At 43.9% G+C, this 21,057-nt stretch overlaps 1 protein-coding gene across 4 annotated transcripts in view; it reads right to left on the reverse strand.

The window, feature by feature from the left end:
* The window catches only part of ST7 (suppression of tumorigenicity 7), a 107,364-nt gene extending 86,741 nt beyond the window's left edge, over positions 1-20,623 (reverse strand). For 2 of the 4 annotated variants that reach the window (XM_066633257.1, XM_066633256.1), the window contains exon 1: positions 20,415-20,623. In XM_066633257.1, the coding sequence (XP_066489354.1) occupies positions 20,415-20,568 (154 nt within the window). In that variant the 5' untranslated portion in view covers positions 20,569-20,623. Of the gene's footprint in view, positions 1-12,549; positions 12,732-20,414 lie in introns of those variants that run through there. The other 2 variants (XM_066633260.1, XM_066633258.1) reach the window with 2 other exon arrangements.
* Positions 20,624-21,057: the final 434 nt, after the last annotated feature.

Here is a 21,057-nt window from a genome sequence, read left to right on the forward strand (position 1 = left end):
TCTTCATGCTACATAAACAATTAATATATGGAATGTATGGCCATAGAATCCGGACAGCAACTTGCATGGATGATTTTTTTTATTTATTTAAAGAAATAGCCAAATTCAAGGTCTGTCAGTGGACCGGTAACAAATATGCCATGTTCAAATGAAGTACAGGTGGTCCTTGGTATCTACGGGTTCTGAACCCGCAGAGTGAGCTACTCTGGGTTGTACCCCAGTTGGGTCCTGAGGCCCTTCTGAGGGCCTCCAAACCCAATCAGAGCAGAGCCCTGGTTGAGTTCGGAGGGCTTGAGGGCCCCGAAAATCTGCATATTTCAACATTCATGGATTCTAGTATCTGCGGTAGTTCCAGGAATGGAACCCCCGTGGATGATGAGGGCTGCCCTGTAAACCTCTAGGATTCCAGTAAACATGCTGGGATCAAACAAGGGATAGCCATTTGTAGCATGCACTAGTCGTTAGTAATCTCATTGGCTAAGGTTGGAAGCAGAATATTTGTGCTGACCTATCATGAAAGTTATACTTCCCACAATAGCAGATACCAAAATAACCTATACTTGCTATACAACTGCCCCTTTCAAAACGGAGCCCTACATTTTCTAACTATCATTCTCCTACCGACCCCATTTGATTTGACTCGATTCAGAGTTTTCGCCTTTAGATCCAGTTTTTTTCCTTGATATGAGCCTAGTTTAAAAAAAATATGGATGAGGAAAGGGGGGAAGGAAGCAACTTGGAGGTGACAAACTGCAATAAAGAAGTGGTGAGTTGGGAAAGAGTGAAGCATCTCCCATTCTCTCCAATCCACTTTCACTCAAAATCACCCCCTCCGGAAACTCATTTCCTTTAACATAATTAACCACCAGGATTTTGTTACACACTTGAGTGCAATGGCATATCTAATAGGACCCTTATTTTTCATAGTGTTATGTGTAAAACTTGAGTTTGTCTGAGGAAGACCAGATGGAAAACTGCTGCAGGAGAGGAGGCTGCAGTACCAGCAGAGGGAAGGTAGAGGCCGCTGTGTGCAGAGGCCTATAAAAGGGGTTGCACAAGCACAGAGCTGGATAGACCACCAGGGAAGAGCTGCTGTGAGGAGCCTTGGAGAGCAAGCTCTGCAGAGGAAGAAAGATCACCAGGCGAGCTGGGAGAGAAGGAGCTGCAAAGCGGAGCTGAAACCTGAGAGCTGAGGAGACCAAGACAAAGGAGGAACTGAGGAGAGAGAGCTGCAGCAAGGAGCCCCTGGGAGAGCCACTGAGAGCCAGGGAGCAACCAGCCAGCCTTTGCCTCAAGTCCTGCTGCCTCCTGCCTGCCTAGTGCCTGCCTCAGGTCCTCACTCAATCAGGGAATTTGGAACAAGGGTGTTGTTATTTGGGTCAGGTTCCATTCCTCACAATACAAGCCTTAAGGTTATGTTGGTTTCAGTGGTCTCTGTCAATCCTGCATAACAATAGGAACAAACATGAAAGGTTTGTCTATCAACAGACCTTACTTGGTAGCTAAACAGAACCTCTAATTTCAAAGGCAGTATACCTCCAAATACCAGAAGCAGGAACAGAGAATGAATTTAGCTCCACATCTAAGCTACCCAGAGGCTGGCCAATACTGGAAACAGAATGCCAGTCTAGATGGCTCTGGGGTCTAATCCAACCTTCACCCTATAGCCAATTCTGGAGGAGAGACACACATAGCCAGGGAACAGGGCAGATTCATTTGAAATGTGTTTGCCTCTCTGCTTCACCATCCTTTGTTATCAATTGATGCACTCAGGGCTTGGGAACATGAGTTTTTTCTCCTGCTAATCACAGATGTTGGCTCCCAAGCAAAAGAGCATGAGAACAAGCCTAAGAGTCAAGTAACAGCAGAAGAAGAGAACCAGTGGCTTAAACTTAAGTATTTATCCTCTTCCCTAGCCATTTTGTGAGTCTAGGTCAAAAGTCCAACAACCAGTGTAGATCTCCAGTTCCCAGGCTGTCCACATGAAAAATGGTTTGGTGTCAAGGGAAGTGAGAAATTGCCAAAAGAAAATATATTAATAAAATGATGTAAAACATAGCCTGCTGTACTCAAGTACTAATGTCAATTTGACAATGCCTTTTCACTATCCAAACAAAACATTCTAGCATTATTTCCATTATCTTCTAAAGTGGGACTGGAATTCCAAGGATCAAAAAAACAGATTCATGCAAGCTTCAAGGGACCATTAACCTTGCAATGTACTGATGGAAGTGAAATGCTCCATTAGACAGATTTTGCATTTAGGTATTTTGTCCAGGTGTCAGGCACAACAGAATATAAATTCCCACAGCAATGTATGCTTCTCTTTCAACATCATATTTTCTTTTGCTAGCTAAAGTAACATATTTTTCCTACAGTGTCACCTTGGAAATTAAACATGCCTTGCATTTTTTGCTGCACACAATTTTTTTTTTTTTAAATTGAAGCCTGGGAATATAGCAGGATACATTTTCAAAACCAAAGTGCTGGCTTAGTCATCCATTCCAGCATTCATCAACCGCTCTGCAGAAACTATGATTCAGAAACAAGGGTATGAATCTAACAGAACATATTTTTTGCCAGCAAAAGCACTTTGCTTTTGGCTTTGATCCCAGGGCAATCAAAGCCAATTTTAAATTGTGTTGATTTCAGGCACAAAGGATTGACACTTCATATGAATGCTGAGGTTTTAACTACCACCTGCTCTTGTAGTGGTACCATCAACATGGACTGCATCCTACGTCACCGGACCAGTTTGAATGATATCATCAAACCAGTCCAATAAATCACATGAAGAGGAATGTGCATGAATGTGATACCTGCTGCTGCATAAGTGCATGGCATTGGAATTAATAATTGCATGGCAATTCCATGGCATAGAATTGAATGCCTGAACCATGCAGTTCATGGGCAGTGAGGGGTAGTAGTTCACTCATGCTACCCACATCAATAATGCAACAGTAAGACTACACTGGAGGGGTGGTGTGTGCCCTTCATGCAATTTGATAAGCCAATATCATCCAAGCTGACCTAACGTTAACGTGATTAATGGGGTTTAGGCTGCAATCCCATATGCACATACCCTAAGTAAGCACCATTGAATTCAATACTTACTTCTGAGGAGAAATGCACAGAATTGCATTAATAAAACTCTAGCATAAGATAGTCAACCAAAACTCTGAGTGCACTTTGGGACTCTTTTAAATAGGAATTTCATTGTTTCTGCTGTTCTAGCACCAAACCACAGAGTTTCACAGACAACCTATTGGTCCAGCAGAAATTAACAGGGATGCGCCAGAACCACAGTGCTAAGTCTTGAGTCTCTCTGTCCCTTGATTCAAGTTGCCCATGAGTCAGTGGCTGTCACAACTTATCCAGAGCCATTTTTCAAGTCATTTTGACTCAAGTATGAGTCTTTTCAATCTTTAGGAATAAGTATGAGACAAGGATTGCTTTTGTGTGTGCTTGTGTGCTATGAGGCTTTTCAAAAAGGGAGTCAAGTCGAGTTAGTGACAAAAATCAAAACAAGCAAGCACACAAAAAAGCAATCCTTGGCTTCATTCTGTTCAAGTCTTTAATTTTTTAGAGTAAAACCCCCAAATCCTGAGTCAGCGCCCAGGTTTTTGACACGTCACTTGAGTTCTTACAAGTCACAAAAAACATGTTTTCACAACTCAAATCCGAGTCTTTCAAATTGCAGCCCATCTGTGGCAATTAGCCTTGTCTCATACATATTCCTAAAGTTTCATTGCTTTCTCAGTCATCCAAATTCATCCACGGCAGTTGTCCAAATTAATCTTGGGACTTAGATGTTGTCACATCTTGGCAGTCACGTTGCATCATGGATTCTGCTTCCTTAAAGCTATATGGGAATGGCTATATGTTACACAAGTAGGAGCTAGCAAAGCCAAGAGCATTGGGAATAATGACCCCGTCTTAACATACTGAAAACACAACAGGATACAAAATCTAGGCCTTAACAGTTTCACAAGGTGACAGACAGCAGGTGGCATTTATATGAAAATGTCAATATTTAAATATATAAACTCAGGTGAACAAACCTTATATATCTTTCACTTATAAATCAGTACACTTGACACAGATGAGAGGCTAGGTGATGGTACCTGACATGTTTTTCCAGAACATGCACTGTTATGTGTTCAAGGGGGAAAGCTATTGCTTGTGCTAGAACTATGTATAGCAAGGATGGTCAAACTGTGGCTCGCAAAGAACACTGAAATCCACCAGGGGGGATTGTTTTCCTCCACTTCTATTCATGAATCAGTCCAACCAGTCATTCATTTGAGCTTATGGGTAAATGCTTTCGCATCACAGAGCCTGTCTTTCAAATAAACTAGAACCTCAACAAATGTACTTTTAGTAGCCCAGTTATTAGGATGTGTTCTTTGTGCACCTAGTTTTTTTTTGTTCCCCCTTACACCACTACCAATATGCGAAAAAACCAGACTCTTATTTTTCACTAAAACTTACAAGCACTGCTCTACCCCAGTGACATTGTTGGGGGGTGCAGGTCACACCAAGCGATGCACTCAGGGGCAGGGTGACACTATTACTGGCCAAAATTGTGAAAACTTGGAATTTTTGAAAAATTTCATGAATTTTTGAATTTCATTCACTGTGTAATTTAAAGCAGAATGCAATGGAACAAACAGCGTTGAAATACCTGTATTTTATCAAAAGTTATGGCCAAATATCCAGAAAAGGAAAACACCAATATTTCCAGTAACAAAAAGGGGATTTCCTTAACTCAAAACTGACCAATGAGACTGACTGTTCCAAGAGTCAATGAGGTGCTATTATGACACCGTAAGGAACCAAAAAGGTGTTGGTATTGGTCAGTTCTCATTTCCAAGTGTCAAAGCTGATACTAGAACATTTATTCAGCTGTGTGAGTGCAATCAAATTGGCTACTGATTTTTTGTTGGTTACTGATTTGTTGGGTGACCTGTACAGTTATACATTTAAATAAATAAAGTTAATGAGGGTGACACCAGCCTTAGTGATGCCACTGCATTTAGGCTATGCATATGATACTGTAATTTATTTTGTATGGTCTAGTATGGGAGGAGGTTTATCATGGAGGTGATGCAATGAGCTCTTGCACTCGGTGATCAAAACCTAGTGATGCCTCTGCTCTACCTGTTACTATTATATTGAGCAGTTACGTAAGTATCACCTGGTTAAGTAAACCATGAACACAAATAGGCATGTTTATTCACCTTAAGAATAAAGAACAAATTAAATACAAATTGGCTGTGGTTTTTAGTGGTTCCAGATAATGGAATAATGCAAAATGATGTTACCAGAATATAATGTTAGGGATCTGTTGCTATCATGAATTATTAATTCTCTTCTGCCTGAAGTCCCAGGCAATTATTCAGATATAAATATCATACCTTCAAATGTCTAAATAAAGGAATGATATAGATATGATGAATTTTACAACCAGGACCTCCAATAACAATATAAGTATGAAAGAATACTGTAAATATTTCACCTGTAACATCTTTAGAAAACACACCTTCAACTCCTTTCAAATAATTACTCCAAATATCCCTATGGCAGTGGTTTCCAAACGTTTTCGATGGGCAGCTTCCTTGATCTACTGGGCCACTGGCCAGGGCTCTCCATTAGGGCTACAATCCTAAAGGTTGTATGGGGTATTGTATAACCCCCAGGACACCATCTGTAATATTGGGCATCCACATAGAGATTCCCAGCAAATTAGGACTTGTCAGTGCTGTTCTTATCAAGAAATGCCACAACCATGCTTACAGCCCAACCCAAAGTGACAGCTGAACCAGTGCAGCCCCCTGCACTGGCTCCTGAGTATCACAAATGTGCTGTAAGGCATGTTTGCGCCAATTTGGAAGTCAGCTGGGTCAGTGTGGAAGCCTGCGCTGGCTTGCCTAGGCCATATCCAGCCCCTGCGCTGGTCAAGGAGGTATGTTTGCGCCAGGTGACACGGGGAATGAGAGGGTGGCAGGAGGGCATTCCAAGGAGGAAGCGTTTCTGTGTAGGGGGAAGGCAGAATGGGGGCAGGATTGAGCCAGAGAGGCAATGGGATTGTTGGCGGCAGTGCATGCCATATCCTAACCTCTGACCCCAGCCCAGGCAGCCTTACATGGTCTGCTCAGATTTGCACCAGCTAAATAGCTGGTGCAGATCCAGGTAGCCCCATAGGGCATGCTGGGGCTCCACATGGGTAAGGGGAAAAAAATGCCCACACTTTGGGGTGACCTTCAGCAGTTTCCCAACCTGCAATGTATACAGCGCAGGCTACTGAAGACTTGCTGTACCAGCACAGATTAGAATTGCACTCCTAGTTACTCAGCAATGCCTGTACTTAGTACGATTCTGAGAAAAGGAGACGGAACAACATAACCTGGGCTCAGACAGAAAAATGATTCAAGGGCACAAGAGGCAGGTAGGTTATTAAAATTAAGCAGGTCTCAACTTAGTTGGCGCCAGGATGGAAGAATGCTTGGGAACCCTACGTAAACTGCTCTGAGAATATGAAATAAATAGTCAGCACCCATTGCTTCTCTTTCCTTTCTAACATACACAAATGTCTTAGCACTACATCTCCCAAAATCCTTCATTGTCAGCTACCGCTTCTCAGCTCCAGGGGTCAGTGAAGTTGAATTTTAATATATGTGTAGTCCTAATCAACTAAAGGCTGACCTCTAGTGTTTGCTGCAAATAAAAGCTTTCTATGGTATTTTTAACTCTCACATAATAATAATAATGGAAATATTAACGTTATGTCCCCTAGACCCAAGTTTTTTATTTTTTTTAAAAAACAATGCAGAACTTTTTTATTTCCTATAGAACAAATTATATCATACTGCCCCTCTAAATTCAGACAGAACTGAGGAATTCAATTTAAATTTTCCAGCAATTGTATACTGGAGGTGACATACGTAAACCTACAGGTTTAGCACAGATTCATATGAATTTTGGACATGGCAAAAGGATCTGTAAGATTTACACAAAGCAATCGTATATGAGTTACACCAGTGTTTCTCAACATTTTTCCCCTGCTGTACCACTTCACATGGTCCATCTATCTGAAATACCACTAGAAGTAACTGGTGATGACATCATCCCCAGTTACTTCTGGTTTGGGAGGCCAGATGCGACGTGCCAAACACCAGTAAGAGGCTCAGGGTGGACGGAAGGGCTTTTTCCAGTGCAGAAAATCATGCTTTAGAGCTCTACCGAGCCGATCCTCCTACCACTGTTTGTTGTGTCATGTTCCTGGTCTCACTGCCAGGCAGCAGGGGTCCCGCGAGTATCACCAGACACGACCTGAAGTACCACTGGTGGTACCCGTACCACTGGTTAAGAAACACTGAGTTACATGGAAGTTAACTCCCACTGTTAATGCTAGTGTCTGGCTTGAGGGGGTGTCCTGGGGCAAAGTCTTGCACTGAGGTTACTCTGACACTCCCCCAATCAATTGCAATCCTGCTGGGAGGTGTCCCAGAGAATTTGCCCCCAACCCTCCCCCAGGCACGCCAGTGCCCCCAATGATTCATTGGGTGCTACCACTGCCACCAGTGTTGAAGGTTTGGGATTGACACAATCAGATAGCCCTCTAACGGATGTGGCCTATTGGCCAGCACCAGACCAGGCTAACCCTTGACAATACCTTTGCTCAGCGGTTCCCAACCAAAGTGGATTCTCTGTCAAATTCTAGATATTGTAAGTTTACTCTTTCAACACTTTTAAAACAACGACATGAGGCCAAAATATCAAAGTAGGGCACACAATCGAGGACAGCACCTTGCGGATCATTTCTCTTCACAAGGGCCTTCTTAAACCCTTGCCAAGGTCACCCTCTGATGCAGCCACTGCTCTCCACTATCACCTGCTAATCCAAGCCTCAGTGGGGTCACTTACCATGATGCCAGAGCAGTTGCAGCAGCAAATTGCATTTCCCCCCCAGCATAAAAAGTTATATTTAATAGCGTTCGTGGTCAAGCATCTGGGAGCTGAAAGAGAGCACCACAGAAATAAGAAGGCTGTCCTATGCCGCTGCAATACTGACCACCTTCTGGTTAGCCAGACAGGGGCCTACAGTCTAAAGGGGAAGAGGCTACATTCTTTTGTGCCACTGCTGTAGCTGCAGGCAGAGGTGCAAAGGAAGTTTTATGCCTGTCTGCTGCTAGTTCTGCCTTCAGTGTACAATAGCCACTTCCTCCTTCTAAAAGGAATGTTTGCAGCACCACTGTCCTACCACAAAGAGAGTTGTGTAAAGAGCAACAGATTTGCCCAGCTTACTCCTTCCACAACTTCAGTGTGACTCCCCATGGCAGTCACCCACTTTTTCTTTTAGGATGCTACCCCCTTAAGGAGGGTAGAGACTTGACTGGGGATCTGTATGTGCCATTATTACAACACTTCTGGATTTCACTGTCACCAAATACAATTTAAAAAGTTTTTTTTAAAACTTACATGTATTTGGTGGAAGTGACACCCAGAAGTGCCGTACTTACAGTATCTATGAATCCCTGGTCGGGTCACTACCCTCCTTAAGGGGGTCTCTCCTGACCAAAGTTTTGGAATCACTGTCCTAAATTGAGAAACTGTTCTAGAAATCATTGTTAGGCCATGAAATACTGACTTTCCCTCATTGCTCATTAGCTCACAAAGCTGGAAACAGAGCTTTTTAAAAAATATGTGTCAGTCGCAACGACCACCCATTTGTATCTGGAATTAGGGAATATCCTTCTAGTCATCCATGCCACTTCAACCACTTTGTAGCCTCTCTCCTGCTCTTGGTGGGCCCGGTGAAAAAAAGCAGAAGGCAGTCTTAAAATGTGCTTGCATCATGTTTCACCATGATCACGCAGGAAGGAAAATTCAAAACGGCATTTCAACCTTCAGACACACCTTCCGAGAGTAAGCAAATAAGTCAAAATGGCACATTTCTATTTAATGTTACGAGGGTCGCCTAGAAAGTAATGCACCACATTTTTTTTCTTCAACAATTATTTATTGAACACAATGAAACTTACACACAAGAAAGAATGATGTTTCTTCTACACTCCCTATTTTTCCACGTAATCTCTGTCCAGTTCTATGACCTTCCTCCAGCGAGACACAAGGGCATGTATGCCCTGTTGGTACCACTCCTTGTTCTGGTCACAAATCCATTTCTGCACTGTGCGAATCACCTCTTCGTCATCCTCAAAATGTCTTCCGCGAATGGCATCCTTTAATGGCCCAAACAAGTGGAAGTCTGAGGGAGCTAGGTCAGGGCTGTAGGGTGGATGGGGTAACACAGTCCAACCCTGTTTAGTGATGTGTTCCGAAGTCTACAAACTTGTGTGAGGCCAAGCGTTATCATGTTGAATCAAACATTCACCTGGGTTGTTATGGCGCCGAAGTTGCTGGAAGCGCTTCTTGAGTTTGGTTAATGTCTTCACATAAGCTTCAGAATTAATGGTGCTGCCTCTTGGCATCACATCAATGAGTATGACACCCTCACAGTCCCAAAACACAGTGATCATGACCTTACCAGCGGAAGCAGTTGCTTTGAATTTTTTCTTCTGTGGAGATTGAGGATGACGCCATTCCATCGACTGTCGTTTTGTTTCGGGCTCAAAATGGTGAACCCAGGTTTCATCACCTGTCACAATCCTGGAAAAGAACGCTTCCCCCTCATCTTCAAAACGTTTCAGCAAATCAGAAGAAATGTTTTTTCTGAGAGATTTGTGGTCCACCGTAAGACAGCGCGGAACCCATCGTGCACACACTTTTGAGTAATCAAGAGCACAGATGATTGCATCCACACTTCCTTTGCTGATTGACAGCTTCAGCGCCAACTGCCTAGTCGTTATGCGTCGGTCCTCGCGAATGAGCACATCAGCAAGCTGCGTCTTGTCAGGTGCGACAGCCATGGTTGGCCGCCCCGAACGCTGCAAATTTTGGAGCTCTGCCGAACCGCCTTCTAATGGCCTCACCCTCTGTGCCCAGCAACTAACCGTACTTCTGTCGACTGCAGATTCTCCATAAACTGTACACAAACGTTTGTGAATGTTCCCAACAGTTTCTTTCTCCGCAGTGAGAAATTCAATGACGACACGCTGCTTGTAATGTACATCACTTACAGACACCATTTCGAAACACTGCTGCAGCTACGCTATCTGTCTGAAGAAACCAAAAATTTGTGTGCGCACTCCTGAAAATTCAAATAATGTATATCTAAAGTTTCGCATTCGTACCATTACTGTAGGCTGACAAAAAAAATGTGGTGCATTACTTTCTGGGCGACCCTTGTAGAAAGATAAAACCAAGACAACCTAAGAGGAGATTCCAATCCCAAATTCATTTCTATTGCTAAAATTTGCTAGCATGAAAATATTGCTTATGGTAACGATTTAAAAAATGTAATTTATCCTTGTTGCACCAGTCCTGCTTACTGCTATATTTAAACACACTTAGGGCCCAATCCTATTCAACTTTCCAGCACTGAGGCAGCTGCAGTGCAGTCCCAAGGTAAGGGAACAAATATTCCCTTAACTTGAGGAGGCCTGCATGACTGCTGCCCCAGGACAGGATGCAGCACACACCCCACTGGTATAACTGCATCAGCTCTGGAAAGTTGGATGTGATTGGGCCGTTAATCACTTAAGAAGTTAATCTTCACTCCAGACTAAGCAAACATATATCTTTTTCTCTGCTTTAGCAACTGGCCAATATTTATTCTGGCTCTGAATTACAGAGCTTTTCTTCAGGCCTAACAACTTATTTGTTCATTTGGTGAAACATAGCCAGAGGGGGGTCTTTGGTAGTAACTCTGCTGCCACCAGCTCAGGAAACTAGGGGCCCAATCCTATCCAACTTTCCAGAACCGGTGCAGTTGCAATGCAGACCCAAGATAAGGTAACAAATATTCCCATACCTTGAGGAGGCTTCTGTGACTGCCTCCCCACCACAGAATGCAGGGCACGTCGCATTGGCACAGCTTCAGAGGGACTGGAAAATTGGATAGGATTTGGTCCTAGGCTATTGGGGGGGGAGTGTCCCCTTGGCCAGACCCCTCTCTAAACTTAATGCAAGGCCTCAGAGATTTTTCTCAAGAACATACTGGAAGCACAAACAAGAATGCAATAATTTCACAATGAAAAATACAAAAATAGAGGATTTTATTAATACCAAAAGAAAAAAAGATGGCCAATTAAGGACGCAATCCAAACCAACTTTTCAGCACTGACCTAGCCGCAATGCAGCCCCAAGATAAGGTAACAAACATGCCCTTACCTCGAGGAGGCCCCTTGACTGCCTCCCCACTGCAGGATGCAGCACATGCCACATTGGCACAGCTATGTCAGTGCTGGAAAGTTGGTTAGGATTGTGCCCTAAACCAAGCAAAGTCAATTAAACTGGTAAAACAAAGTAATCCAATTTTGAAAAATAGAAACTCAAAAAAACTTTGTAAACAAATAAAAGACAAGCCCAAAATAAAATAGACCCTAAATACAAAACTCTTAATAAATCAAATCTGGATAGCAAATTCCACCAAGTATTCTCAAACTCACAAGAGTCACTTGCTGGACTCTCTTCTACACAATCCTTGAAAAACTCCCAGAGGCTTTGATTTCTTGAGCATTTACCCTCGAGCATGGCAGCAACTGTTACCCTGCACATGCCCAATCTCATCTGATCTCAGAAGCTAAGCAGGGTCAGGCCTGGTTAGTACTTGGATGGGAGACCGCCAGGGAATACCGGCTGCTGTAGGCTTATACCATAGTCTTTCGAGACTGAAGGTTGCCAACCATACCCTCCAGCTGAAAGGACATTCCACTTTCTAATTGGATGAAACTAACCCTCTAGAGTTCCTATAACCATAGACTTCCCACAAGGAAAAATCATACAATGAAAGTAAACGAGGAACAGCTGGGACTCTCTACAAGCATAAGGGGAGGGGAGAAACCCACAGAGTTATATGTATGATTTTACAGAGAAATAACAAAATGAGGATCCGTTTTTCCATGAAATACTGTATAATGATTTTGTAACACTACGACACTGCTACTCTCAAATGCCCTCGTACAAACTATACAATCCTTATGTTCAAAATGGGGGCAGGAGGGTCTGCAGCAATTGGTGTATCTCTTAATATACAGTACTTGAAAGAGTCAATAAGCAGAGTCAGACTTCAAACATACAACTTTAAGTTCAGGAGCAATATTTAATTAAACAACTTCTCAGTTTCATGCTCAGTTAAACATAAATTACATTACTGTCAGTTCTTCAGCAAATGTCTGATATACTGAACATTAAGCATAAGTCTCATTAGGGGTTATATGAGAAAGCAACAACTATCCCACCTGCATTTTAGATTGAATGAGATTAAGGAGCAGGACTGCTTCATCTCTGTTCTATAGAGCAGTTCCTTCAAGGTGAATGGTTGTTGGATTATCAGGGTACCCTAGCATACATGGGTCAGTTAAACTAGCAAAAAACATGTTTTACTCTTCGCTTCCTGGACTGCTAGAAAAGACCTGAATGACTCACCTGACTGCCAAAGCTCTTTCCATTGGTCCCTTGTACCCAACGTATTCAGATCTTCCATTATGGCCAACAGAGGCTAGGTCCAATCAATCAGAAATCCCCAGCCTCCCTCAGTATTACTGTCTCTCCTTGTCTACGTAGCTAGGCGGCTTCTCAAAATGTCTTTGTATAGCCTCGAAGGAGCCTCTTTCTACATTCTTTTTTATGGCTCCTAAAAATAGCTAAGGCAGTGTTTGGAAAAAGCAATGCGATCATGCTTTCATAAGTGCCAGGCTCCTGTCAACAACCTGTAAAACTAGACTTGAGAGAGGTTCTCTGATACTAGCATCATGTTCAACCACTACATTAATGCACTGATGTCACCAATAAGAGAATAACTTTCTAGGGAACTGAATCCAACTGTAACCCACTCTTGACAAAAATAAGCATTGTATATATACAGATAGAAGTCTTTCATTATCTTATAAAACTCTCAGTTAGAAATCTTTTAAAGAAATTGGATTACAAGTTACAAAGGGTTGCTTAGGGAGAAGAATTACCTGGAAACAAGAGCTCCCTTCATAGGGGAGTTCAAGGGGAGGGGTGGAAAATTAGGGAGTGATGGGACACCTCCACAGCTTGTCCATTCCCTTTGCCACAATATCCAAATAAATCTTCACATTAACTGGTTCTGGGATAGGCAAAAGACTCCTTGCCAAAAGACTTACTTAGGTAAGTTTCTCAAGGCTTCTCTCAATCACCCACAACCCCGGACTTTGCTGAAGACCTTGAAACTGAACTACTGCCCCTCTCTCACAGCACAAGTAAGCCCAACAGTTCAATAAGGCTTAATTCCAAGTATGTGTGTGTAGGATTGCCTCCCAAACGAGGCACATACTGAGTGTAATTAAAAGGGGGGGGGGTAGACAGAAGACAGAAATAACTACCATCAGTAGAGGTGTTGTTTCCAGTGAGTAAGATAAGATTACAGCCTAAGTCTTTCTGACCACAATGGAATTACTTCTGAATAAAATAAACAACACCATTTTCAAACATCTCTAGCCATCAGAGAACTTTGCCTCTCCCATGCCACATCAAACATCACCCATTAATTAAATGGTATTTTCCAACATTTTTAAAAACACAATAAACAGAAAGTTGCCATGCAGACAGGTCCATGGAATCCTAAAAAATAGCATAACATCTGTATTAAGAAATGTAGACAGCATAAGACTTATTCCTTTCAATGAAAAGAATTCACTCAAGAGAGTGCTGTCTGGTTTTTTTCTCCTCAGTTTTTTCTCCTCTCCCACATACAAACAACTACTATATATAACCTACTGCGTCTGCCAAGCGGTTATAAAACAGGCCAGGATAATGCTTCTGGCTGGATCCAAACTTTTCAGCTGGGCAAAGTTATGTGGGAAGCACTCTAGGCAGGCAATGAATCAATCAATCTCCTCTGTGCTTGTTACGTGAAAATCCCCTTTTTCCTTTTAAGTTGTGATTTTATATCTGGTTATAAGCCAAACTTCTCACAGGTCCAATTTCTAAAAACCTGGTAAAGTCACAAGTTTACACAACCTCTACCTCTCCATGCACACAGCATGGGAGGAAGCATGGGAGCATGGCAACAAAGCCTAAATCATTGTTTCTATGCAAAGTGTCTCCTAATCCAGTCACTGTTATGCCAAACCCATTAAACCTCAACACACAGGACAATCAAGTCAAGATCATGGTAACCACATCCCCATCCCCCAGTCAAGGAGCCTGGAAGAGTCTCAATCACTGTAAATCGTTGCTTAAGTGTCTTCTATTGTTGTCTATTGTGTAAGTTCTCCTAGCTAGCAAGCCATTAGACCCATTGAATTTTGCTAATCCCCAGAAAGCAAGCTACCCCCCCCCCCAAGCAGGTCAGCCTTGGCTGATAGATGATACCTGGTCATCCTGTTTTTCTTGCATGCTCCACGTGTCCCACTGTGTGTAGTGAGCATGCGCATCCAGGACAGCTCTAGGCCACATCCGGGTCATTCAGGTCAGCAAAAACCCTTTTAAGAAAAGGCTGGCACATGCTAGCTCTGGCTGCCCTCCCAAGGCAGAGGTCCTCCATAAGACTCTCCACCCCCCCCCCCCAACTGTTTCTCAGGACAGGTAACTATATCTTGTGTCTGGAATCTTTTCCCTTCTTCCCCCCCTTTTTCTCCCCTTCCCTACCCATCTTTAGTCAGCAACTGGGTTGGCAGATCAGGGACCCCTAAAATCCTTCCCTAAAATCTTTCCCTTTTCCTGATTTCCTCGGATGCAACAAATACTGCTCACATGCAACCACCAGAAGCTAGGTACACTAGACACAAGTACTGGAAACATATACTTATCAATTTTCCATGTGAACATAAGAACATAAGAACAGCCCCACTGGATCAGGCCACAGGCCCATCTAGTCCAGCTTCCTGTATCTCACAGCGGCCCACCAAATGCCCCAGGGAGCACACCAGATAACAAGAGACCTCATCCTGGTGCCCTCCCTTGCATCTGGCATTCTGACATAACCCATTTCTAAAATCAGGAGGTTGCGCATACACATCATGGCTTGTACCCCATAATGGATTTTTCCTCCAGAAACTTGTCCAATCCCCTTTTAAAGGCGTCCAGGCTAGACGCCATCACCAGATCCTGTGGCAAGGAGTTCCACAGACCAACCACACGCTGAGTAAAGAAATATTTTCTTTTGTCTGTTCTAACTCTCCCAACACTCAATTTTAGTGGATGTCCCCTGGTTCTGGTGTTATGTGAGAGTGTAAAGAGCATCTCCCTATCCACTCTGTCCATCCCCTGCATAATTTTGTATGTCTCAATCATGTCCCCCCTCAAGCGTCTCTTTTCTAGGCTGAAAAGGCCCAAACGCCGTAGCCTTTCCTCATAAGGAAGGTGCCCCAGCCCCGTAATCATCTTAGTCGCTCTCTTTTGCACCTTTTCCATTTCCACTATGTCTTTTTTGAGATGCGGCGACCAGAACTGGACACAATACTCCAGGTGTGGCCTTACCATAGATTTGCATTATCTGCATGTGCATTATGTTTACCTGTGTGCTTTGTAATAAAAATATAATCTTTTACTGAAAGTTGTCTCTCAGTGTCTTTTCAAGCTAAAAAGGAATTTCTTTGCATTACGCTGCCTTGTTATCTATCCTGCGATCCTGAAGTTTCCAAAAAGGGTCCTGTACTAATTCCCCTAAACAAAACAGCCTTTTTGATAACATGCTGACTTTCCCTTTTGCTTCATCCTCCTGGTTTGAGTCAAATAAAAGCACCCATACCAATCTTCTGTCACATAACTACACCTTCCCTCGTCCCCCCCCCATATTTATTTAAGGAATTTATACCCTTCCTTTCCATCCCGCTTAAGGGCCCTCAAGGCAGCTTACAAAATAATACGTCAATACAATAGATAAAATGTTAATATAAAAATAATTAAAACCATAAAAACAATAAGAAACAATAAGCTCAAATAATAATAATATAATATACAGTATTTATATACCGCCTTTCTTGGTCTTTATTCAAGACTTTATTCAAGGCGGTTTACATAGGCAGGCTTATTAAATCCACGCAGGGATTTTTACAAATTGAAAGAAGGTTCTTTCTTTCAAGAACCACTACATTCAAGGTGTTACACTCCGATCTGGTTTAACATTCTTGCCTCCATCCTCCCACGCTCCGAGCAGATGGAACAGCTCAGCTGCAGCTTGCCAGCTGCTTCAAGGTCGCACGGTGCCGGTGGCCTCGAACTGGCGACCTTGTGGATGTTAATCTTCAGGCAAATGGAGGCTCTACCCTCTAGACCAGACCTCCTGCCCATGGAGGTCACAGTTAGAAATGGATCACAGTTAGATGTTTCATAAAAACTTTAAGCACCTGCTTGCTTCATATTGAATACACTTCTTAATCCTTTTCTGCCCACACATTTCTAGGATTGCTATAATGTATTCACATATATTTGGATTCATCCCAAAATCAGTCTTATGAGAAAGGGCCTGATAATGTCATAAAGCACAGCCTGCTGGTACCATAGGATTGCCAACTTTTGATGAAATGTAGTACTGGGATCAGAACCTCAGAAAAAGAGCAGATACCAGTGACATTCCAAACATAGCCTGATACCCAACTGCCTGAGAAAAAAGATGGAGAAATAGAGACATTTCCCCAAGATTGGATGTCCACCCAGGCTCCTCAGCATCATCAGATCTTTCCACAAGGACATGAAGGGCACTGTTGTCTTCGATGGCTCCACATCAGACCCTTTTGACATCCGAAGCGGAGTGAAGCAGGGCTGTGTTCTTGCACCAACCTTGTTTGGGATTTTCTTCGCTGTCCTGCTGAAGCAGGCCTTTGGAACTACAACAGAAGGCATCTATCTCCGGACCAGATCAGACGGAAAGCTCTTCAACCTCTCCAGACTGAGAGCAAAATCCAAAGTCCAGTTGAAATGTCTGCGTGACTTCCTCTTTGCCGACGATGCAGCTGTCACTACCCACTCTGCCAAAGATCTCCAGCAGCTCATGGATCGTTTTAGCAAGGCCTGCCAAGATTTTGGACTGACAATCAGCCTGAAGAAAACACAGGTCATGGTTCAGGATGTGGACTCACCTCCCTGCATTACAATCTCTGAGCATGAACTGGAGGTTGTCCATGACTTTGTGTACCTTGGCTCAACGATCTCCGACACTCATTCTCTCGATACCGAGCTAAACAAGCGCATCGGTAAAGCAGCTACCACGTTTTCCAGACTCACAAAGAGAGTCTGGTCCAACAAGAAGCTGACGGAACATACCAAGATCCAGGTCTACAGAGCTTGCGTCCTGAGTACACTTCTGTACTGGCAAGCAGCAACCCTAAAATCCAATTCTAACACTAATTCCACAATCTTGATCAAATAAACTTTCTCACCAAAGGCTACCACTACAGTCTCACATTCTCTGCACATTTCCCTATCAGTCAACCCTTTTATCACCCATTCAATGTAGAACATCATGTTCTCAATGCCAGGTCTGTTTCACTGTTTCTTTTTTCTATATGGTGTCCACCACCTCTGAACAAAACAAGTAATTAATAGTAGCAGCTTCATTCTACAATACAAACTCACGTTCACTCATAAAACGATAAAAAGGAGGCCCCATCTTCAATGTAAATAAACAGATGAATAAAAGCAAAATGTCATGGATATTTTTAGGAAGTTGAACTAGAGATTCATCTGCTAACCTGGGAAAGAAATGCCTCTCATGAGTCTATTTTGGTTTCCTGGGTTGTCACATGCTGGCTGCAGTAATATGGCTTTTACTGCTGTAATAATAATTAAATCCTCATCTCGTATTAATATACTTCCAAAAGAAAGGCCACAATCTAATACAAAGCTTACCAAGCTGGAGCTCACTTATTTCAATGGGTTTAACAGCACAAGGTAATGCATGTCTACTCAGAAGTCTTCTCAGAGATTCTGAGAAAAGCTAGCCGGTAATCTGATAATTCAGTGTGTTTTAGTGGTGGAAACAGGCACATTAAACATTGCTTAAAAGATCTGAAAATAAAATGGCAGCTGTTATAATGCCATTATTAAATAATTGGTGCATCCCAGTTTAGAGTACTTGAATAGTTCTTGCTGCCCCATCTCATAAAGGAAAGGGCAACTAAAATTCTCAAGGAGCTTCTTTGAATAGAGACTATAAAAAAATACAGCATGATAGAAATTTCAACAGTTACAAACAACATGGAATAGACAACATTGATAAGAATTTTTAACTTCACGTGACCTTGATTTGCAGGACATTCAGGCTGAAAGAAAAGTAATTCACACACAACCAACAACTTTGACTTCTGAAATTCACTTTCACAAGGTGTAGGGATGATCACCCAATCAGAGGGCTCCAAAATGGATGAGCCAAATTTGTCAAGGTCCACAAGATGTCGAACAACCATTCAGGAGGATAGCTGAGAGACTGGGGACAAAATACCATCAACCCACCATCTCGGCTTCCAGACACATGGGGGGGGTGCACTGGGATTGGGATCACTGGGATACCAGTGATTCCCAGTTTTTAGCTGGGAACCCACTTTTTTAAACAATACTCAATCAAGACCCAACTAGGTTTACCAGACTTAAAAAACCGTATTTATTTTAATATAATATTAAAATCAATTTAAAATATTGATATTTTATTTATTTATAAGTAATAATCACCAGCCAAAAGATCCAAAAACATTTATCTCACTATATCTACACATGCTTGCAAACTTCAGGAGCTCAGCTCCTTGCAGGGCTATTATCAGCTATCTAGCAAACTACAAGAGCTGAGCTCTTCCCAGGGTAATTGGTAGCTACAGTATCTGATTTCTGAATAGCCTCAGGGCTTGAGGCAATCAGTTACCTGATCTTTCCATCGCCCTTTGCTGACCCACTCAAAATCCAGTCCCAACCCAAAGTTTAGGAACTACTGCTATATATTGTGCAACTTTCTTTTAGGAAGACAATAAATTCCAGAAGTTTTGCTTCAGTGCAATCCTCCTCCTGCCTGCTTGGTGAAGACACAAGGGTCAAGAGATGCTCTTTTGTCATAATTTTTTCTCCACTTATCATAATTTTGCCCTTGCTGACCCACTCAAAATCCAGTCCCAACCCAAAGTTTAGGAACTACTGCTATATATTGTGCAACTTTCTTTTAGGAAGACAATGAATTCAAGAAGTTTTGCTTCAGTGTAATCCACCTCCTGCCTGCTTGGTGAAGACATAAGGGTCAAGAGATGCTCTTTTGTCATAATTTTTTCTCGACTTATCATAATTTTGTCATAATTATCATCTTTTGTCATAATTTTTTCTCCTTATTACCAGGCTTCCAAATGACAATGAGGAAAGATGGGGGGAGGCAACTGAAAGCCCAATCCTAGGTATGTCTACTCGGAGGTAAGTCCCATTAGTGTCAAGGGGGCTTACTCCCAGGTAAGTGTGCATAAGAGTGTACTCTAAGGGAGGTGTTTTCTAACAGTTGGGGGAGCTCCCTGGGATCCTTAGAGCCCAGTCCTAAGCATGTCTACTCAGAGGTAAGTCCCATTATAGTCAAGGGAGCTTACTCACAGGTAAGTGTGGGTAGGATAGCACTCTAAAGGAGGTGCTTTGTAACAGTTGCAGAGGGACTCCCTGGGATCCTTAGAGCCCAGCCCTCTGCATGTCTACTCAGAGGTAAGTCCAATTATAGTCAAGAGGGCTTACTCCCAGGTAAGTGTGGATAGGCTTGCACTATAAGGAAGGCGTTTTGTACCAGTTGGGGGGGGGCTCCCTGGGAACCTTAGAGCCTAATGCTATGCATGTCCACTTAGATGTGTCCCCTTATAGTCAAGGGGGCTTACTCCCAGGTAAGTGTGGACAGGACTGCAGCCTGAGCCCCCACTCCAAGCAACTCTTGCTGCAGCCTAGCGCTCCTCAAGTGGCTGGGAAGGCAGCAGCTGGTCGCTTGCAAGAAACCCGGGCAGACCCTGTGAGGGGGGAGACCAGAAAGCAGCCCCCTCCGCAGCCACACACTTTGCCCACACTCCTTCTCAGCGCCTTTTTACGCGCGCGCGCCCAAGAGTGCCACAGCTGCTCCTCGAGCAAGGCTGCTTTCCACCCTCTGGGAGGGGGGGGTGGGGGAGGGAGAGTTTCCCACAGAGACCCTCAGTGGCCCCCCCCGCGGGGGGAGGCAGCCCTGCTCGCCCCCCAGCCCTTGTGTCTTTGTCTCTGGCGCGCGCAAAGTTTCCCTCCCGTCGCCAAAGTTTCCCAGCATGGAGGGCGCAGGGCGCGCGCGCCTTTGGAGAGGGCAGGCTGGGCGCGCGGGAGCTGCTGCGCCTCCTTCCCCGCCTCACCTGTGGCCAGGTGGTCGTGGACCCTCAGAGGCACCCTCAGGACGTAGACCAGGAAAAGCGCCGCGAAGAACCAGAGGCTCCACAGGGACGTCCACGACCACACCAGGCAGCACTGCAGCTGCTCCACAAAGCCGGCCCCCGGCGCTTCAGCCATCTTTCTGGAGAGGAGGGAGCCGAAGACAGGCTGGAGGGGGAACAGGCACGCACCCGCTCCTCCGGCGCTGCTCGCTGCCGCCACACAGCCTGCCGTGTCTGGGGGATGATTCACGTCTCCCAAAGGCACAGCCCCCCCCCCCCAGGTTTCCATGCAAGTCGCACACAACAAACAGGGCAGTGGTGGGGAGGAGGCGGAGGAGGAGGCTCCCTCCTGCAGCAGCCCCACAGCCAAAGACCTCCAAGTTTCCAAGAAAGCAGAAACTGGGGCTGGCAGTCCCAGCCACACTTTCCTGGCAGCAAGCCCCATGGACTAGAATGGGACTTACTTCTGAGTAGACAGGCATAGGGCGAGGCTGGCAGTCCCAGCCACCCTTTCCTGGGAGCAAGCCCCATGGACTAGAATGGGACTTACTTCTGAGTAGACAGGCATAGGGTGAGGCTGGCAGTCCCAGCCACCCTTTCCTGGGAGCAAGCCCCATGGACTAGA

This window comes from Tiliqua scincoides, chromosome 7 (assembly GCF_035046505.1).
Source record: "Tiliqua scincoides isolate rTilSci1 chromosome 7, rTilSci1.hap2, whole genome shotgun sequence".
In the NCBI taxonomy this organism is placed as follows: Eukaryota; Metazoa; Chordata; class Lepidosauria; order Squamata; family Scincidae; genus Tiliqua; species Tiliqua scincoides.